General features: G+C 41.5%; 1 protein-coding gene across 1 annotated transcript; it reads right to left on the reverse strand.

Moving 5' to 3' along the window:
* Positions 1–3,382: 3,382 nt before the first annotated feature.
* LOC115204044 (pro-MCH 2) lies at positions 3,383–4,007 on the reverse strand. Its single transcript, XM_029769285.1, has one exon. The coding sequence runs from the start codon at positions 3,944–3,946 to the stop codon at positions 3,548–3,550; it is 399 nt and encodes a 132-aa protein (XP_029625145.1). The 5' UTR covers positions 3,947–4,007; the 3' UTR covers positions 3,383–3,547.
* Between the last annotated feature and the right edge of the window lie 19,004 nt (positions 4,008–23,011).

A 23,011-nucleotide genomic window follows, 5' to 3' on the forward strand; every position in this document is an offset into this window, starting at 1 on the left:
CAACAGTTTTCAGCTGTGCTAACATAATCGCAAAAGGGTTTTCTAATGATCACTTAGCCTTTTAAAATGATAAACCTGGATTAGCTAACACAACGTGCCTTTGGAAAACAGGAGCGATGGTTGCTGATAATGAGCCTCTGTACGCCTATGTAGATATTCCATAAAAAATCTTCTGTTTCCAGCTACAATGGTCATTTGCAAGATTAACAATGTCTACACTGTATTTCTGATCAATTTGATGTTAATGGACCAAAAACAAGGACATTTCTAAGTGACCTCAAACTTTTGAACGGTAGTGTATATTTGACATTTTTATACAAATTCATTTAAATTGACTTACTGAAATCAGTTGCCGTCCCTCAATTGTTCGCGGATGATGTGTCTCCTCCTGGGCAGCTCACAGTAAGGGTCTGGTCTGGGCGGGTCCTCATCCTCTTTTGGTCAGAGAGGAATTTCCCTCACGCTTCATAAAATGCGCCACTGGTTTTCCTCTCAGACCCCCACTGGAAAGCTCAGCAGGCAGAATCAATAATCATTGTTTATTGTCAGCGTGTTGGAGAGGTTCCAACAAACTTCATGCACCACATCTGTCAGGAGCTCTCTCAGGGCACTCCCGTTAGTTCTCGTATGTACTGCAGACAAGTAATATTTGCATGATTTAGCTTATTCATCATTCATAATTAATTAACATTTGCTTCATTCATGTGACCGACTAATACTGGTTCATGCATGTGACAGACCAATACCTCATGAGGCTTCTTCTCTCCAAGCTGAGACCTTGAAACTGAGATATCATTCTCAAAACAAAGGTCTGGGCGTTGCAGATACTACAGTGAGGATTTCTCCCAAGCGTTCAGTCAGTCACTTGCATGAACACAGAAATTGGTTTATAGAAAAGCACAAACAGAAGACAGAAATTGGTTGTTTAGAAAAGCACAAACATAAAAATGTACATCACACAATGCTTTTAGTTTTTCAATATTTAGGACTGACTTATTCCTTGCCACCCATTCTGAAACTAACTGCAGCTCTTAAGAGTTGCAGTCATTTCAGTTGCTGTAGCAGCTGACGTGTATAGTGTTGAGTCATCCGCATACATAGACACGTTTTTAGACACATACGTTTTTCCAGCAGCATACTATGATCGATAATGTCAAAAGCTGTCTAATAAAACAGCCCTCACAATATTTGAGTCATCAATTTCTCTCTGTCAAAATTTCTAATTTTTACTGTCGATCTTTGTCTTTGTTTCATAGTGTAGTTTCTTCTTCTTTTTATTCAGTTTAGTCACATGATTTCTCAATTTGCAATACATTTGCAGATAGACTTATTTGCCATTCCTTTTGCCTCATCGCTCTCAACCATACCATTTTTCAATTCCTTATCAATCCACTGGGATTGAACCATTTTTACAGTCATTTTTTTAATGGGTGCATGCTTATTAGTAACTGGGATAGAGCAACGTCTGTTTGCTCCTCATTACACACCACGGACCAAAACATATTCTTTATATCAACAACATGGGAATCACTACAAAACTTATTGTATGACCTCTCATACACTATATTAGGCCCAGCATTTGGAACTTTGGTTTTCCTAGATATGGCTACTATATTGTGATCACTACATCCAATGGATGATCCTCTTAACGTTAGTCACCTAGCTAACATTAGCTTTAGCCACCTAGTTAATGTTGCCAACAACAAATTGCAAATTCATAACATATCATACAAATGAATGAATAGATACCATACGAAACGTAACATATCATACTAAATGGAGAGATAGATTAACGTTAATCTATGTTATGTCTACCCTTGAGTCCAGGTTGAATCATCTGGCATCATTATGATGTTTATAATCATTTGATACCTCCCTTTCAAGGTCATTAGAAAGAACACATTCAAAACACACTCCAGGTGGGCCAGCAAAAATGGCATCAATTAAACCTAACAAATATAAATGATAGTAAGCTGTGTTCTTTTGAATAATCAACGCTACAAAGGACTTTAATTAGCCTGCTGCACAGACTATCTCCGTACAAATCTTCAGACCTTCGTTTGCATCTGCGTTTGACAGAGTGGCTACATTAAAACATTGCAGATACAATAGTCCCATTCCAACGCCTTAAGGCACTTAATTAATGCCCATGTAATAACAAGAAGGTTAATGCATCTCTTAATTGAACTATAAACCATAAAAGTCATTCTCAATTTAAGTGTGCCTCAGAATGGCGGACATACAAGAGGCAGACAGCATACTGGTATTCAGGAGTTTTCTCAATCTTACTGCAGCACTTAATGGAAATCATATACAGCCTAATGCTTTGAAAGTTTAAGGACGTCTGCTTAAGGTAGGTTTATATTGTAAATAATGAGACACTCAACCATTAGACATGTTAGTAATGTAAACATGGGGACTAGCATGTCTACCATGAGAGCATGTCAAACTTTGAGACAAAGTCTGATATATTGTTCCAATATGTAAAGCTTTGTTGGAGAAACCTCACTCATCAGTTCATTGACTTTAATTTAGTATTTTTTATTTACATGCTGCTTCCTCAGTAATTAGCAATATAATACTAACAAGGAAGAATCTAGTCATACAACGTAGTCAAAGGAAAGCAGTAGTGTATGGGCTATAGGAAGAAAGATGCAAAAGTGGAAAGATGAAAACGGTAGAGGACACAGTATACAGAGGAGAAACAGGACAAAGTGTGTTGAAAAACACAAAATGTTTTGAAAACCAACAAGATTAACCATATTAACAATGATGTCTTCTCTCAAGAAACTGAGAAATAATTTTTGTATTTTAACTTATCACCTAACCAGTGATTAAAGGCTATCTTTGAGCAATCATCATCAACCCAAATAATTGCTTCTTTAAACAAACTCATTACCATGTTAATTCTCAGCTCACCCCAACAACTTTTGAGACATGCAGTCATGTCCACTTCCAAAAGAGGGAATGATTATCAATGGTTTCCACAATCAAACAGCAATAAATACACTTCCCTTTTTTATCTGATAGCTGGACAGAATCCACTCAGAAGCTGGACAAACAGAATAGGAGTTCAGCTTATTAATGCTGATATCATACTGGTTTGTTAGAAACACCATTTTATTCCCTGAATGATGCAAGTCTCTTGTGTAGTTTATAGGCTTACTTCCCACTTACTTCCCACTCCAGAGTGATGTAAACGTTACAGACCAAATAACAAAAGGCTGTTGTAAATGTTATACTGTGGTTAATTCCAGAATGGTAATATTTTAAAAGCCTCATAGGACAAGTCCTATTGTGTTTCATTGGCTGTCACAACCTTATTACGACTGATAAAGGCAGCTAAATAATAACATGCAGTCAAACATACACAAGACGTCAATTTCAGTGTTCTGTCTTTTTAATGACCGATATCAATTTGTCTAAATACATTAATACATACTCGAAAGATCATATCATACAACTCAAGATGAGGCAGGACAAGATGCAGCATAGTAGATCTGGCTGGCAGATGAATGACGAGATGGGACGAGCTCATTGGTCACATCTACACCTCCCAGCAAGGCCGGTACACCCTTCCCACCATGCACCTCATGGTGTCCCTCCTGACAATGGAGATGCTGGGGCTCAGGTCCTGGTCGGCCTCTTTGCGGTCCAGGGTCAGGGCTCTGTCAAGCCCTGCAGCTGCAGCTTTCAGCTTGTAGAGAGGAAGTCCTCTGTTCAGGTTCTTCCACAGGCCTGAGTCTGCCAACACGATGATCTTGGAGCTCCCGCTTCTGACTGAATCAGTTTTTTTTTCGGCCACCTCTTCGTTCAGTAGGGAGTCTAGAGTATCTTGCTCCAAGGCTGTGTCCTCCATCTTGCCCATGGGGATTGCCATGGATGGTGTGTAGCACTCCAAGGAAAGTGCCAAGGCAAAGATGACGGAGAGGACCGAGTCTCTCATCTTGGAGAATGAGGATCTTTGTAGAGGTTGATGTTGCAGGGCGACGTGATCTCAAGCTCGTTCAGGCTGTTCTGACTCTGAGATGTCCGTCTTCCTCTTTTATACCGTTTGGACCTCCAGGATTAGCCACGTTGGACATTTTTTTCATCACTGCTGTTCCTCTTGTTGTGTTTCAGGATATTAAACAAAGGTATGAAGACATGGTTGATGAGATCCTTAACAGTGCTGAAGTGTTTTGTCTGGTGGAGAGTTAATTAAGCTTCTCTGTGGCTGGTCTTTCTAAAGTCTGTGAGAATGAAACAGTGGGAAGACGTAATTCCAAAAACCTTGCCCTTTAAAAGAACTAGAGTGGATTACCCACCCGTTGACTACCTTGTGGTTAAGGCCACTTAATGATACGTACTCCCCTCTCATGGATGTCTTACAATAATGTCCAATAAGGGATTTCAGGTGGGATTACAGTTGAAAAGTAAACAAATAATCATTGAAGAGCTTAGTGTGCATGTCACACCGGGAAAAAAACAGCAGGGTTCTTTGTAGACGTATTGAGAGGAAATTCACAATTTCACTGATGTAAGGCTTTGGAGAAGATAGGAAACATCACTTAATTCAGAGCATATCCGCTACATCTGCTACCTGTGCTTTTAGACATTTTTGCTAAATGTATTAAAACTAAAAATCAGAAATACCTTAGTATTAGTACCTTAGTATTCAGACCCCTTGTTATGAGACTCGAAATTGAGCTCAGGTGCATCCTGTTTCCATTGATCATCCTTGAGATGTTTCTACAACTTAATTGGAGTCCACCTGTGGTAAATTCAATTGATTGGACATGATTTGGAAAGGCACACACCTGTTTATATAAGGTCCCACAGTTGACAGTTCATGTCAGAGCAAAAACCAAGCCATGAGGTCGAAGGAATTGTCCGTAGAGCTCCAAGACAGGATTGTGTTGAGGCACAGATCTGGGGAAGGGTCCCCAGAAACACAGTGACCTCCATCATCCTAAATGGAAGAAGTTTGGAACCACCAAGACTCTTCCTAGAGCTGGCCGCCCGGCCAAAGGGAGCAGTCAGGGGAGAAGGGCCTTGGTCAGGGAGGTGACCAAGAACCCGATGGTCACTCTGACAGAGCTCCAGAGTTCCACTGTGAAGATGGGAGAACCTTCCAGAAGGACAACCATCTCTGCAGCACTCCACCAATCAGGCCTTTATGGTAGAGTGGCCAGACGGAAGCCAGTCCTCAGTAAAAGGCACATGACATCCCTACTTGGAGTTTGCCAAAAGGCACCTAAAGGACTCTCAGACAATGAGAAACAAGATTCTCTGGTCTGATGAAACCAAGATTGAACTCTTTGGCCTGAATGCCAAGCGTCACGTCTGGAGGAAACCTGGCACCATCCCTACAGTGAAGCATGGTGGTGGCAGCATCAAGCTGTGGGGATGTTTTTCAGCGGCAGGGACTGGGAGACTAGTCAGGATCGAGGCAAAGATGAACGGAACAAAGTACAGAGAGATCCTTGATGTGCTCCAGAACGCTCAGGACCTCAGAATGGGGCAAAGGTTCATCTTCCAACAGGACAACAACCCCTAAGCACACAGCCAAGACAACGCAGGAGTGGCTTCAGGACAAGTCTCTGAATGTCCTTGAGTGACCCAGCCAGAGCCCGGACTTGAACCCGATCAAACATCTCTGGAGAGACCTGAAAATAGCTGTCCAACCTGACAGAGCTTGAGAGGATCTGCAGAAAAGAATGGGAGAAACTCCCCAAATACAGGTGTGCCAAGCTTATAGCGTCATACCCAAGAAGACGCGATGCTGTAATCGCTGCCAAAGGTGCTTCAAGTAAAGGGTCTGAATACTTATGTAAATCTGATTTTGCAAAAATGTCTAAAACCTGTTTTTGCTTTGTCATTATGAGTAATTGTGTGTAGATTAATGAGGGAAAAAAATGATGTAATACATTTTAGAATAAGGCTCTATCCTCACAATATGTGGAAAAAGTCAAGAGGTCTGAATACTTTCTGAAGGCACTGTATATATACCTCCTGTAAGAAACCTATGATCTGTGAACCATACATGACACAGACAACATCTTGGTGTCTAAATCTAAAGCACCACTCTGGAAATATTACATGTTTGAAGAGTATATTGTTACAAACAATATGCCTAAAAAGAAATGAATGTGAAAGTGTATATTTGAGAGCACACTGTGAGGAGTATAAAGAACCCAAGATGTTGTCTGTATCATGTATGATTCACAGATCATTGGGTATTTCGAGGCATGCATAGGTCTAAAAAGGGCCTAAAATTGCCAATTAAAATGATTTTCTCTAAAGTGGTTTGTGATACAAATGTAAAACAACCTACTTCCCAATAAAGTTTCTATGTGATAATTGCCAACAATCAAAATATTTTCCGCTGGCATGGAGTAGCCCTAAAGCCTTATTTGCTCACTTACTGGTACATGCATATTTACAACCTTACCTAATTAGGAATAGCAGATAGGGAGTTAAAGGTCAGAACACCTGCTCACATAGCCCTCGGTGTGACACTGTCGTGTTCAAAGTCAGCATGACAAGAGACATGCACAAAGAAGGAGATGTTGGCTGGTAGACCGTCAATGTTTCGCTTGCCTTGATGAGCTTTGGTGATTTATAGTGATGACCTCAGGTCAAATAATGTTCCTGTGTAAGAACTTTTAAAATATGCAACACTCTTCCGAAGAAGTGTGTCTTTTTGGGAGCAATTATTATTGTTCTATAAATACTACATCTTGGAAATCTTGCCTGTTGCCAGTTCTCAGCTTTTGTTTGACAAGGGTTGGTTTTTCTCCAGTGGTTGAACCCAGTTGTAACACACCTGAACGTGGAAGATGTTTTTGTCTCTTGGGGTAGTTTCACAAGACATTTTAAAGAAATTGATCACTAAAGATATGTGGTTTGTTCTTGATATTCATACATCATTAGCACGCATATATATATATATATATAAAAAATTACACCCTGAAAGTTCTCTCTGTTCCCCAATTAAGAGGAATAAAGTTGAAGTAGAGGGTATATGTGTGTGAAAAAATGCTTTAATGGCTTCCTTTAATGTTCTTATCCCTTCTCCTTCTGAAATATATTTTTTCTTTGAACAAACTGTTGAAGGGTATCTAAAAGTTGGCATTATTGTTCTCAGCAACTAAAGACTCCAGCCTCCTCTTTCTGCAGGTGACTGTTCAATGTAAAAAAAATAATAATATTGGATGTGAAGAAGTCGACTGGTTCCAATGAGGGATGTGGTCGTGAGTGAAAAATTATTTAACTGCACCGCAACTCAAAATCAAAGAGGATGCCATTTAAAATCAAGCAACAGAGACAAAATCTAAATTTCATAAGAAGTTTTGTATGATATTCATGGAAGTTTTGTATGATAGACAAGGAAAGAGATTATCAGGATGCAAAACTCCACTTCTTAATGCAATTACTGTCCTCAAACAAATAAAAAAACATTAATTTAAACGCTTGATATTTCTTCTAAATCAAAACAACGTTAAAACCTCTCTAGGGTATGTGGGACGCTACCTGCGGGACACACTCGCCAACAGCCAGTGAAATAGCAGGGCGCCAAATTCAAAACAACAAAAATCTCATAATTCAAATTTCTCAAACATACAACAATTATATCCCATTTTAAAGATACACTTCTCGTTAATCCAACCACACTGTCCGATTTCAAAAAGGCTTTACGGCAAAAGCATAACATTAGATTATGTTAGGACAGCGCCTAGATAAGAAAAACCACACAGCCATTTTCCAAGCAAGGAGAGCGTCACAAAAACCAGAAATACAGCTAAAATGAATCACTAACCTTTGATGATCTTCATCAGATGGCACTCATAGGACTTCATGTTACACAATACATGAATGTTTTGCTCGATAAAGTTCATATTTATATCCAAAAACCCCATTTTACATTGGCGTGTAATGTTCAGAAATGTTTTGCCTCCCAAAACTTCCAGTGAATGAGCACATCAATTTACAGAAATACTCATCATAAACGTTGATAAAATATACAACTGTTATTCAAAGAATTATAGATACACTACTCCTTAATGCAACCGCTGTGTCAGATTTCAAAAAAGCTTTACGGCGAAAGCAAACTTTGCAATAATCTGAGTACAGCGCTCAGACACCAAAAGAAGCCATACAGATACCTGCCATTTTGGAGTCAACAGAAGTCACAAATAACATTATAAATATTCACTTACCTTTGATGATCTTCATCGGAATGCACTCCCAGGCATCCCAGTTACAGAATAAATGTTAGTTTTGTTTGATAAAGTTCATCTTCATGTCCAAATACCTCCATTTTGTTCGCACATTCAGTGGAGTAATCCAAATGGACTATGCTTGCGCAGTAAGTTCAGACGAAAAGTCAAAAATGTTATATTACAGTTCATAGAAACATGTCAAACGATGTATAGAATCAATCTTTAGGATGTTTTTGTCATAAATCTTCTATAATATTCCAACCGGACGATTCCTTTGTCTTCAGAAATGAAAAGGAACACACCTAACTCTCACGGAAGCGCGCGAGATTGAGCTCATGTCATTTTCTCAGTCATCTGACTCCATATGCTCTTATTCTCTCCCCATTCACAGTAGAAGCATGAAACAACGTTCTAAAGACTGTTGACATCTAGTGGAAGCCTTAGGAAGTGCAAAATGACCCCACAGACACTGTGTATTAGATAGGCAATCACTTGAAAAACTACAAACCTCAGATTTCCACACTTCCTGGTAGAATTTTTTTCTTCAGGTTTTTGCCTGCCATCTGTGTTCTGTTATACTCACAGACATCATTCAAACAGTTTTAGAAACTTCAGAGTGTTTTCTATCCAAATCTACTAATAATATGCATATCCTACCTTCTGGGCCTGAGTAGCAGGCAGTTTACTACGGGCACGCTTTTCATCCGGACGTCAAAATACTGCCCCCTACCCCGATGAAGTTAAAATTAATATCGAATTTATATGAAAAGCACTTAGCCACAGCAGTAGGCATGTACTTTCTTAGATTAAATATTTTCAAATAGGCCAACAGTTTATCATGGGTCACACAGTCCATAGTCACATTAAAAACATTAAGGCCATTCTGAAATGTGTGCAATTTCTAAAACTATTACCTTTAATGGCTTCTAGTCTGGAACACATTGCATAAGTTATTTTAGTGTTGGTACTGTTACTACCAGTGTGGCCAGATGGGACATGCCATGGACCATTTGTTATTGAAAAGCGTGTCTGTGTTCTGCATGGTCAAAGCTGGCAAATCTGTGATGCCTGGCATTTTACAATTTCTTCACCTTGTTTTTGCTATTGCTTACAGTCCTAATGTACTGCATTTGTCTCACATCCTGGGACCTACATTTAGACTAATAATTCTTATCTCAAGCATTTCTAAGTAACTAACATGCTCCATTTTTAGGAGGTGGTTGGGATGGGGTAAAGCATGTTTGGCAGGCCTTCTGTTCCACACGAGAACATGTAAGGACCAACCAGATGGATCCATGGGGGGGGGTGACTACAGCTAGGGTGACTGAAACAGGATATCATGAAGATAAATGACTATAAAACAGTATATCATGACTATAAATCTCCTATCACTATCTGAAAATCCAGGGAGGGTGACCGGAATCAGGACAAGTGGAGAAACCGCTCAAACAGACTGACATCACTGAAAGTTGTTGAAAACACAGAGTAATGACATGGTGAAGTTGTAACTGAAACGGCATTGATCTTTTATAACCTATGATTGAACTGATGATAAAACAGAACCTTCCAAATCGTATTGTTGATCCATTCATTTATGACTTTCCTTATAAACCACGTGAAGACAGAACAGTCCGAACCCCACCTAATTATTAATTCGGAGTATGGAACTGTATTGACCTCTGTATGTGTCCAGTAGTGTTGTAGATACTGTAGTTATAACAGAGCAGCCTGGTCTCATAGACTAGACGTAACATAGTCAAATCTGGGACACTCAAATGAGTATGATATGTTACATTTGGTATGGTTACATAAGACTGATGGTTACATAAGGTTACTTAAGGCAAAAATGAAAGTAGGGTGGTTTGTCAGGGTGTATGGATAGGTGTATAATGTGAAGGTCTGCAACCCAAAGGTTGCATGTTTGAATCTCATCACGGACAGCTTTAGCATTTTAGAAACTTTCCAACTACTTACTACTTTGCAGCTAAATAGCATGTTAACTAACCCTTCCCCTAACCTTAACCCTTTCACCTAACTCCTAACCCTAACCTTAACCTTAACCTTAACCCCTAACCCTAATGTCACGAATCCCACCGAAGGTGGCTCCCCTGCCTGCTCGGGCGGCGCTCGGCGGTCGTCGTCACCGACCTACTAGCCGCCGCTGATCCCTTTTTCCTTTTCGTTTGGTATGTCTTATTGTTTGCACCTGTTCCTCATTTGGTCTTTTGATTTTGGTTATTTAAGCCTGGTTAGCCCGCCCAGTGTTGTGCGGGATTATTTTAGCGTCAGGTTGTACTTTTGTCGTTGGATGTGCTGGCGATTAATTACTTAATATTATATGCATGCTGTGCACCTGTTTTGGGCACTTGGCATTTTTCCCACGCCGTTTGTGTTGGCGTTGATCGTGTTGTTTTTTTGTTCAAAAAAACACAAAGTTCCGTACCTCTGCTCTCTGCGCCTGACTCCTACCACCACTCCTAGCAACGTTCTGACACCTAACCCATAGCCTAGCTAAATTGCAATTCGTAACATATTGTATGAAACGGATGATGGACATCCACAAATGAATACTTACCATACAAAACATAACATCTCATACTAAGTGGAGTGTCATGGATTTATGCTTACTATGTTACGTCTATCCCTGACTCCAGGTTGAACAGAGAGAGGGGTGTCTATCTGTTGGTGGCCGGTGTGTTTCAGGCCTCTCTCTCGCCAGGTGTTTGCTTGGTGATGTGTGTGGTTATTGGATTACAGCTGTATGCCACATGTCCATGACAGACCTGACTATAACATAGCTGGGATTCTTGTTTTATGTGCACATCCAATACTATGGACACCATTCTATTTAATTCTGTCATAAATACCTGATAAAATAGGCCGTCAAGGCAACATGAAACACTGCAGACTTTTTAAACTCCTCCTTATGCATTTTGTTTAAAAATCCAGATATTTTCCTGACTTTGCTCTCCTGGAAAGTCGAGTGGCAGAGAAGGGGACAGGGTACCCCTCCCATGTTTGCCCCTTGACCAAGGAGAAGGTGCAGCTGCCGGTCCAGAGAATGCGCTCAAGGTGTTTGTGTGTTACAGAGAATCATCCATAAGTGCAGCACCGCTACACCTCCTCAAAAGAAGAAAAAAAACGTTCAAAGTGCGAGGCCAAGATGTGCAGACCAGCTGACTATGCTGACGGGTGCCAACCCAAACACAAGGCCTCAGCTCAGGGGTTTTGAGGGGGGGGAAAGACCCCAGCCGCGCACCGAGGGGAGACAGTGCCTCTCACATAACGCAGGGCCCTTCTGCACACAGCAGCGCACCTCTTTAAAACAACACCAAGAGGCAGGCCGCACCGTACAGGCTAAAGTGTTATTCCAGCTAGGTAAACACAGGGCACAGATCTAACAGTGATGAATGCCACATATTAACAGGCACAAATTGAATTATGTTGTTGAAATTTGATGGCAGTGCATTCTGCCGGCCAGTTTGAGGTTGGATTGATTGAAATCTTTGCGTCTTTCCGCATACGGCATGAGGATTTCTGAAACCAAGACACACACAGAGGACTCCCCTTCCAGAGGAAGAGCATGGAGTTTCTAAAATAAGTTTTCAAAGAAGCCACTAGTAGGGATGACATTGCCCTCCAGTCTTCTATGTAGCCCGGTGAAGTACCTAGACAAAGACATCTAGTACATCCTAGTTAAAGATAATAACTGTCAGCCCACCAGGGTTAAGTATTGACATGCACACTTCTTAGGATGGGCTTAAGAGAACTTTCATGGAGCATGGACCATTGTATCGAGATTTAGAGATGAAAAGAAACTACAGGCTTTGACTGGGCTTTGGTGACAGTACGGCTCTGGTGACAGGTATCGGAGAGAGTGGCTCATTAGGGTCTAAATGGAAGACAGAAGTGCTGATCTGATGTAAGGTCAGTTTTGCTCTATCCTTACCTAATGGATAAGGTCAAGCTTGGACAGAAATCGGTGGATGAAAGCTAATCCTATTTCTGAGGCCACCTCCATCTAAAGCCCAACTGTAAGTGTCTGAACCGTGAGGGGGTCGCTTAATGCAATAACAGACGAAAAGCCATCTTTTCATCTTTGAGCACATAAGGATATAAAATCCCCCACACACACATACATGTCACACAAAGAGATCTACAGAGATACCAGTAGCCATGGTGATGGTCAGACATGTAATCAAGAAGTGGAGTATAAATAGCAACACAAGCACCCAGGGAGTTGTGTAAGAAAGAGAAAAAACATAACATTTTGAAGAATGTGACATTTTTGTTCTTAGTGAAGCGACGGAATAATTAATGATATGGACATGCTCGGAAGAATCTGATCCCTTTCCAAATCACACTCGCCAAAGTGACCACACATTAGCCACACTGTTAATAATGGATGGGGTGACGTTGTTCCAAGCCTCTGGAGTATGAAATGTTGTATTTCTAAAGGGCTTTGCACATTTGAGTCTAAAGCTTAGACAATTTTTTACTGGGAAAGAGTAAAGGGTTTGTACTGTGTGAGAGCTTTTCACTGTCTTTTTAGGGCAAAACATTTGTTATCAAAGTGTTAATTCAACTAATTAGTTCCAATCTAAGTGTCACGCCCTGACCTTAGAGATCCTTTAAATTCTTTATTTGGTAGGTCAGGGTGTGACTAGGGTGGGAAATCTATGTTTGTATTTCTTTGTTGGCCGAGTATGGTTCCCAATCAGAGGCAGCTGTCTATCGTTGTCTCTGATTGGGGATCATACTTAGGCAGCCCTTTTTCCCCACCTTCAGTTGTGGGATCTTGTCTTTTGTGTTGCATGTGTTTGCACTCCGAGCTTTACGTTCGTTGTATTGTTTTTTGGTGGTACATTTAAAATTAAAGAAAATGTACGCCTACCACGCTTCACCTTGGTCTTCATTGAACGACTGACGTAACACTAAGTGTAAGGTCAACGTTCATGGCATGATGTGTTGCCAAATTGTTATTGTGCTCCCATGTGGAAATGATACAAAGAGAAATGTCTCAAGCAATACTGATGATTTTACGCAAAAAAAGTTGTCATAGAACAAAAGTATTCATAAATCTCAGTGGGAGGATCGTTTTGTGCCGTATGAAACATCGCAGCTTGGCTGTCTAGCTACAAGAAAACATTGGTTGATTTCTGACCACGGTTTATACTGTGGAGATAGACCATTCCAGACACATGGTTAAGCCTTAACAAGAAACTCCTCTGTTGTGTTGCTCAGTAACAGGAGCCATGCTGTAACTCAGTGATTTGTCGGTTTGTTACATGTGTTTTTGTTATATGCTATTGTATTTTCAATGGAGCTGCTACTCATAAATTTATTAATATACTGTAGAATCACCAAGGCCATACTACTTATAGCCTAAATCTATGGACATACTTGCAAACAGCCATTGACTAAAATATGTATTATTTCACTGAAATCACTCATGCAATGGTTTGAAAGGTCTAGTCATTTGGGGATGATTGTGCTGTGAAGTTTCACCTTTAGGGGACATTAAAAGTCTGCAGGGACATATTTCTTTTAACAATGCATGTCATTGTTTTGCCTCACACCTAGGCTGAGTAAAGCTGGTATAGATCTTAAGTAAATGTATAAATCGTACCTACAATTCACTATTTGACAATTAAAAGGTATTCTGGACGGTGGAGTGGAGTAGTGCATGAAAATGATGTTCAAAAGTAAAGCTGTGAAAGGCGATATCTATATCTAATCATCTCTTCTTTCCTTACATGAGTTATAGAAACATCGGCAAGAGTGTTGTCATTAATTCCTAGGGGAGACGCTTTGGATTGAACAATATTGCTCAAATGTCAAGATTTAGACACAGATGCAGACAGTGATTCTCCAATCACAATAGCATCTTCTTTATTCATTGTAATTGTCCCTCAGTGGACCGTTTCTTCTCCAGGAGACAGTATACTAGCTGGAACCAAAACAATGCATTTCACATTCATACGGTTCTGACTTACAATATGTGGACAACTATAAATACCTAGGTGTCTGGCTAGACTGTAAACTCTCCTTCCAGACTCATATTAAGCACCTCCAATCCAAAATTAAATCTAGAATCGGCTTCCTATTTCACAACAAAGCCTCCTTCACTCATGCTGCCAAACATTCCCTCGTAAAACTGACTATCCTACCAATCTTTCACTTCAGCGATGTAATTTACAAAATAGCCTCCAACACTCTACTCATCAAATTAGATGCAGTCTATCACAGTGCCATCCGTTTTGTCACCAAAGCCCCATATACTACCCACCACTGCGACCTGTATGCTCTCGTTGGCTGGTCCTCGCTACATATTCGTCACCAAACCCACTGGCTCAAGGTCATCTATAAGTCTTTGCTAGGTATCTCAGCTCACTGGTCATGATAACAACACCCACCCATAGCACGCGCTCCAGCAGGTATATCTCACTGGTCATCCCCAAAGCCAACACCTCCTTTGGCCGCCTTTCCTTCCAGTTCTCTGCTGCCAACGACTGGCACGAATTGCAAAAATCACAGAAGTTGGAGACTTATATCTCCCTCACTAACTTTAAGCATCAGCTGTCAGAGCAGCTTACCGATAATTGCAGCTGTTCACAGCCCATCTGTAAATAGCCCATCCATCCAACTACTTACGTCATCCCCATATTGTTTTTGTTTTTCTGCTCTTTTGCACACCAGTATTTCTACTTGCACATCCTCATCTGCACATTTATCACTCCAGTGTTAATTGCTAAATTGTAATTACTTTGCCACTATGGCCTATTTATTGCCTTACCTCCTTACTCCATTTGCACACACTGTATACAGATTTTTCTATTGTGTTATTGACTGTACGTTTGTTTATCCCATGTGTAACTCTGTGTTGTTGTTTTTGCCACACTGCTTTGCTTTATCTTGGCCAGGTCGCAGTTGTAAAGGAGAACTTCTTCTCAACTAGCCTACCTGGTTAAATAAAGGGGAAATTATTATTATATATTTTTTTAAACCTTCCAGCCTCTACATAACCTTTTCATTGGTCTTTCCTCTCACAAGAGTCTGTATTATAAACAATTATAAACATTGTCTGCATCAGACACAAACACACTCATGGACGCAAACCCACACAGCCCACACACACAGCCCACACACACAGCCAACACACACACACACACACACACAGATCTAAGATACTACTATCTATATCTGCCTGAACTACCACGTATCCCTATACATTGATATGGTAGTGGTAGTCCTTGTGTATAGCTTAATTATTGTGTTTTATTTCTCAAGTGTTTTTATTTGTATCTTTATTTAACTCTGCATCATTAAGGAAGAGCGTGTAAGTAAGCATTTGACTGTAAGGTCTACAGCTGTTGTATTCAGCTCATATTACAAATAACATTTGATTTGATAATTTTTTAGCCAGAGACATGTGGTTTCTTCAAGAGCAGAAAGTGTTGACATTTTTGGATGAAATGGCTGTCTAGTGAATAGACAGGAAACAACATTTAAACTTTATTCCATTCTCTGGACAGCTGTTAAGAATCAGTGTTTACCCTCCCATCCCTCTCCACATCCCAAGGGTCTCGGGAGAAAACGCACAGTGACTGACTGCTTTGTGCACAACCAACGGGCACATCTGAGGACAAATCCATCCATCCTTTTTAGAGCATGTGTTAACTATATGTCATGTAGTTGCTCAGTGCAAATACTGAAAATAGGGTATGAAATAAGGGTGTGGACACAAATGCACATTGAGTGATGTGAATGTTTGCTGCGTAAAATAGCTCCTTATGTGCCAAATTATATTACAACTTTACACCAAGGATTTCATCAAAGGAAAACGTGATACCCCATGATGAATGGACTCTTGTGTAACATTATTGAAGTTTTATTTACTATTTTCCAAACTGCTAAAACCAATTAGCCTAAATATAATTTCATTTTGTGAAGCATGTTTCTAACTACAACAACAACAACTGCAACTTGCCGTTGCTACATCCATTTTTGGACTTTGTGATTTTTGGACTGTAGGATCTTAATTTGAGCACTCTTTTGTTGCTAAGAATTTTCCTGCACCTCAGATGAGCCTTGTGATTTACATAAATTGCCTGAAAACTCACACTAACACAGTTATATTAACAGTATTGCACTTGTCATGTAACCTACTTTAGGCCAGATAATAGCCTAAACACTAATCAAGCTACATTAAGGACTAAACGTTAAAATCCTGTTGCTGCAGGATTATTTTGGTGAGATGATATAGGTCAAGTTAAGATCCTACATCTGTATACCCATTGATTCTTGAAGAATAGCCTATAACTTAAAGGCCTCATGAGCTTAGTTCAACTGTTGTACCCCATCAGAACCCAAAATATAAGCTTGTTTTACTCCAATGTTTGTAAACAATACACATTTAAACAAACACTGTATGTATAGCCTTAAAACATGGCTAAATCTATATAATTCTGATACCGTGGATGGTCAGTCCTTGCGTCCATAGCTGTCTATGAATTTGAGAGTGGTTTTAGCCTACATTTCTCCAGCCCCATCTCTCAGCTTTTTACCAAGACAGAGGCGGGTGGTAGCTTTATTTGTTTCAACTGCAGATTGCCCCTTTAACTATTGTTAGATATTTTTACAGCTCAAACATGGTCATATAAATAAAATCTCATTCTAGTTCTGTGAACACTGTCTTCTTCACTCTGGTTGTGAAGTTTGCTTGTGTAACAAAAAATCGTCAAACAGCTGCAACCATAAAAATAGATGAAATAGAACGGGCTTGGAAGTTGGAACCTCTAACCATGGCATATTATGTATTCTAATTCTTAATTCTGTGGATGCAACAATGTAACTTTTCTTTTCTTTGCTTGGAATGATGTAACAATGTCATTTGTTTTCAGCTGCTATGGTTACACTTCTGACAACAGAATAGTAAATAGTAGCGGTTCATTTTGCCAGCTAGCTAGCTAGCTCACTTATCTTGGTTTCACATGATAAATTATCAATTTTACACTGCTAACTAGTAGTGCAAATATAATGACTGCTTTGGATGCTTCTGTTGAACAAAAATCGATTAGAAAAAGTTTGCTGGATAACTGGGTAGAGGAGGTGAGTTAGCTTAGCTCCTTGGCACCCCGCACTTTCACAAAGTGCATGGACGCTGTCCTGGCACCTCTCACGTCCCGAGGATTGTTGATCCTCAATTACCTGGACGATTGGCTGATTTGTACCCCAACCAGGACCCAGGTCCTGTCAGACAGAAACATGCTCCTGACCCACATCGGCGGGCTAGGCATTACTGTAAATGACAAGAAGAGTCGTCTGACTCAGTCCTCATGAGAGCACGTCTCTACGCGCAGCACATGTACCTGGCATCCTGAATGTGGCAGCGGATATGCTCTCGAGGGAGGGCGCACCACCTTGGGATTGGAGCCTACATCCCCAGGTCGTGCAGCACCTGTGGGACAAGTTTGGAGGTGGACCTGTTTGCCTCCCTGGGCAATGCACACTGCCCACCAGGGCCTCTGAGCTTGGATGCTCTGGCTCACGATTGGCCAGGGCTGGAGCTTTACGCATTCCCCCCTCTTTTTCCCCTGATCCAGGCTGTGCTGGACAGGACCAGGATGGCGGAGCATCGTCAGCTGCTGGTGGCCCCATACTGGCCCAGACAACCCTGGTTCAGCCTTCTTCTGTCCCTGTTGTCTGGGACACCTTGGCAACTGCCCCTGAGACCCGAACTGCCGGGGGAACTCTGTGGCGTCTGAGACTGCACCACCTCAGTCTGTGGGCTTGGCCACTGAACTGCACCAATGGTTCATGTTAGGGCTACAGGAGGGTGTAATGTACACCATGCAGAGCGCAAAAGCACCGGCTACAACCGCAGCATACCAGTTGTGCTGGCGGTTGTTCTGCTCCTGGTGCACTGGTATTGAGGTTGTGCCTGAGTCATGCGGGGTGCAGTATGTCCTCCAATACCTGCAGTCACGCTTGGATGAGGGCTTGGCAGCCTCTTCACTGAGAGGGTATTTGGCCGCTTTTGTCTGCTATAGTGAGAGACTCCTGGGGGCTGGGCTATCAAAGCAGAGGCTCTCTCACTGGATCGTGGACACGATTACGACAGCATACCGCCTGGCTGGGAGGCCAGTGCTGGGATCTGTGGTGGCACATTCAATACGAGGTGTGGCTGCGTCCTGGGCACTACTGAAATGAGTGCCCCTTGCTGATATCTGTGCTGCGGACAGCTGGGCTTCCTCTTGCACCTTTTTACTAGGTATTATCGGGTAAATGTGGCACCTGCCTCTGCGATTGGTTCAGCAGTCCTGGGCGGTGCCTCCTCTTCCCGGGACCCCCCTTCCACATTGACGGCCTCTGCGTCTCGGGCCTGCGCTGGGACTTTGCCGCTGGCTGGCCAGGCCCCTCTAGCACCGACTAATCTGGTAGGGGTATACCAATATATTGGAGTGATCCAATATAGTGAAACATAACGAAGGTTACGTATGTAACCACGGTTATGTGAGCTATATGGATCACTCCAATCCTCTACGGTGCTAGAGGCGCCTCAAAGTGATACCAATATATTGGAGTGATCCATATACCGTAGCTCACATAACCGTGGTTACATACGTAACCTTTGTTCTCCGTCCAGTTATCTCAGTTAGCTATGAATGTGTGCCATCATTAATAGGTCATTAGTATAAGTCACAGCTCTAGCTAATTACAAATCATTGAATGCAACAATATGTTGTCACACATGGCACAGCTTTGATTAGTCTGTGGAATTACATTCATTCAGCAGGCCACTGCAGTCCTTGACAACGAGAGCCACAGAGCGCACATCCACAACAATTGACATAAGGGGATTCTTACTGGATCTGTCATCCCAAGGGTCATGGGGTGAGACAAAGGGGTAGGTACAGTATAAGAACATTGATCAGTTTATGTCAAGAAACATCTTCATCCAGCCTAACCTTGAATAGATTTTTTTCTGGAATGAGTTTGAGATTCAGTGTTCAAACATTCTGTGACTTTACTACTGTGCGAGCTGTTGAAAAGCATACTTTAGTGATGTCTCAATGGCTGGCTTGATTCAAATTCACTCAAACCTTTTAGAGTTGCCTTTAATAAAAATAATAATTTATTACATTTCTATAGTGCTATTCATTAATATCTCAAAGCACTTCAAAAGCAAAAAACAAACAAGCATTACATCTCCCTGAGTCGCCTAACTATAGTTAGGCCAACCAATAGAGGCCAAGTCTTTGAGTTGGTGTGTTGCTCATCTTCCTAACTGTGATGTTTTCACATCTTAAATGATTTTCTATGTTTCATTTGTTCAGGCCTCAGGAGATCTTTTGGAAAAATATCTAATCAAGTAAATAAGGTAGGCCTAATTTATAAAAGTTTCATTTCACAACAGTCATCATAACTCTTTGAAATATTTTTTTTTTAGGATGTGACTTGCTCGAGATGTGACACGACATTGCTCATTCCATGTCTTGAGCAGAACTGGTAGGAGGAAAGTGATGTAATTTACAAGTCTTGGTTAGTTTTACAGTTCTATGAAAACGTTGTGCTTTTTTATTTGACTTTATGATCTGATTTAACATTTATTTGAATTGTACTGTGGTTAATAGAATATATCCCCAACAATTTGGTTAACATCCCCAACAAGTGCATTTAAAAAAAGGGAAAGGGAGGTAAGACATGATTTAAAACTGCCGCAGTTTCTCATAGCCACTGACCTGTGCCGTACAAAACCATACAGTCATTGAACTAGACTTTACTGAATGCTCAAAGTTATATGTGACAAAAACAAACAAGTCTCTAACTAGTTTGTTATGACAAAAAGAAGATACATTTGAATAAGTAGCATTAGTCATAATTGGAGAGTATGGCACTGTTGTTTTCCGTGGCGATAGTCCTCCGTAGGGAAAAAGTATAAGTAAATGTCAACATGCAGTGCATTCAGAAAGTATTCAGACTCTTAACTTTTTAAAACTTTTGTTACGTTACAGCCTCATTCTAAAATTGATTAAACCGTTTTTTCCCTCAACAATCTACACACAATACTGACAAAGCAAAAACAGTTTTTTAGACATTTTTGCAAATTTATAAAAAAATAGATAACTGAAATATGACATTTACATAAGTATTCAGGCCCTTTACCCAGTACTTTGTTGAAGCATCTTTGGCAGCGATTACAGCCTCTTCTTCTTGGGTATGACGCTACAAGCTTGGCACACCTGTATTTGGGGAGTTTCTCCCATTCTTCTCTGCAGATCCTCTCAAGCTCTGTCAGGTTGAATGGGGAGCATCACTGCACAGCTATTTTCATGTCTCTCCAGAGATGTTCAATCGGGTTCAAGTCCGGGCTCCAGCTGGGCCACTCAAGGACATTCAGAGACTTGTCCCGAAACCCCTCCTGCATTGTCTTGGCTGTGTACTTAGGGTCATCGTTCTGTTGGAAGGTGAACCTTCACAGTCTGAGGTCCTGAGTGCTCTGGAGCAGGTTTTCATCAAGGATCTCTCTGCTCCATTTATCTTTCCCTCAATCCTGACTAGTCTCCCAGTCCCTGAAAATCATCCCCATAGCTTCATGCTGCCACCATCATGCTTCACCGTAGGGATGGTGCCAGGTTTCCTCCAGACGTGATGCTTGGCATTCAGGCCAAAGAGTTCAATCTCGATTTCATCTGATCAGAGAATCTTGATCACCTTTAGGTGCCTTTTGGCAAACTCCAACCGGGCTGTCATGTGCCTTTTACTGAGGAGTGGCTTCCGTCTGGCCACTCTACCATAAAGGCCTGATTGGTGGAGTGCTGAAGAGATGGTTGTCCTTCTGGAAGGTTCTCCCATCTCCACAGAAGAACTCTGGAGCTCTGTCAGAGTGACCATCAGGTTCTTGGTCACCTCCCTGACCAAGGCCCTTCTCCCCCGATTGCTCAGTTTGGCCAGGCGGCCAGCTCTAGGAAGAGTCTTGGTGGTTCCAAACTTCTTCCATTTAAGAATGATGGAGGTCACTGTGTTCTTAGCACCTTCAATGCTGCAGACATTGTTTTGGTACCCTTCTCCAGATCTGTGCCTCAACACAATCCTTTCTCGGAGCTCTACGGACAATTCCTTTGACCTCATGGCTTGCTTTTTTCTCTGACATGCACTGTTAACAGTGGGACCTTATATAGACAGGTGTGTGCCTTTCTAAATCATGTCCAATCTATTGAATTTACCACAGGTGGACTCCAATCATGTTGTAGAAACATCTCAAGGATGATCAATGGAAACAGGATGCACCTGAGCTTAATTTTGAGTCTCATAGCAAATAATTTAGCAAACATGTTAAACCTGTTTTCACTTTGTCATAATAAAAAAAAAACAATTAATCAATTTTAGAATAAGGCTGTAACGTAACAAAATGTGGAAAAAGGGAAGGAATCTGAATACTTTCCGAATGCACTGTATCAACAGAATCTGCTCAATTTGAGAATTAAATCTGGATCTGTGGACACTAATTATGAAGAGAGAGGACCGGGAGTTTACACCCCAAATCAGTCTGTTATGACAACCATCAAATCAAATGTTATTGGTCACATACACATGGTTAACAGATGTTAATATGAGTGTAGCGAAATGCTTGTTCTTCTAGTTCCGACAGTGCAGTAATATCTAACAAGTAATCTAACAGTTCCCCAACAACTACCTAATAGACACAAATCTAAAGGGGTGAATGAGAATATGTACATATAAGTACATGAATGAGCGATGGCCGAGCAGCATAGGCAAGGTGCAATAGATGGTATAAAATATAGTATAAACGTGATATGAGTGATGTAAGATATGTAAACATTATTAAAGTGGCATTGTTTAAAGTGACTAGTGATCCATTTATTAAAGTGTCCAGTGATTGGGTCTCAATGTAGGCAGTGCCTCTCTGAGTTAGTAATTGCTGTTTAACAGTCTGATGGCCTTGAGATAGAAGCTGTTTTTCAGTCTCTCGGTCCCAGCTTTGATGCACCTGTACTGACTTCGCCTTCTGGATGATAGCAGTGTGAACAGGCAGTGGCTCGGGTAGTTGTTGTTCTTGATGATATTTTTGGCCCTCCTGTGACATTGGGTGCTGTAGGTGTCATGGAGGGCAGGTAGTTTGCCCCCGGTGATGCATTGTGCAGACCACACCACCCTCTGGAGAGCCTTGCGGTTGAGGGCGGTGCAGCTGCCGTACCAGGCTGTGATACAGCCCGACAGGATGCTCTCGATTGTGCATCTGTAAAAGTTTGTCAGGGTTTTGAGTGACAAGCCACATTTCTTCAGCCTCCTGAGGTTGAAGAGGCACTGTTGCACCTTCTTCACCACACTGTCACACGCCGAGGAACTTAAAACTTTCCATCTTCTCCACTGCTGTCCCTTCGATGTGGATAGGGGGCTGCTCCCTCTGCTGTTTCCTTAGGTCCACGATCATCTCTTTTGTTTTGTTGACATTGAGTGAGAGGTTGTTTTCCTGACACCACACTCCGAGTGCCCTCACCTCCTCCCTGTAGGCTGTCTCGTTGTTGTTGGTGATCAAGCCCACTACTGTTGTGTCGTCTGCAAACTTGATGATCGAGTTGGAGGCGTGCATGGCCACGCAGTTGTGGGTGAACAGGGAGTACAGGAGAGGGCTGAGCACACACCCTTGTGGGGCCCCAGTGTTGAGGGTCAGCGAAGCGGAGATGTTGTTTCCTACCTTCACCACCTGGGGGAGGCCCGTCAGAAAGTCCAGGACCCAGTTGCACAGGGCGGGAAGAGTCCCAGGGCCTCCAGCTTGATGA

This window comes from Salmo trutta, chromosome 12 (assembly GCF_901001165.1).
Source record: "Salmo trutta chromosome 12, fSalTru1.1, whole genome shotgun sequence".
NCBI classification, from domain to species: domain Eukaryota; kingdom Metazoa; phylum Chordata; class Actinopteri; order Salmoniformes; family Salmonidae; genus Salmo; species Salmo trutta.

What these genes read in the sequence shown, in the direction of transcription:
- LOC115204044 (XM_029769285.1), bottom strand. Translation starts at nt 3,946, where the DNA reads ATGAGAGACTCGGTCCTCTCCGTCATCTTTGCCTTGGCACTTTCCTTG.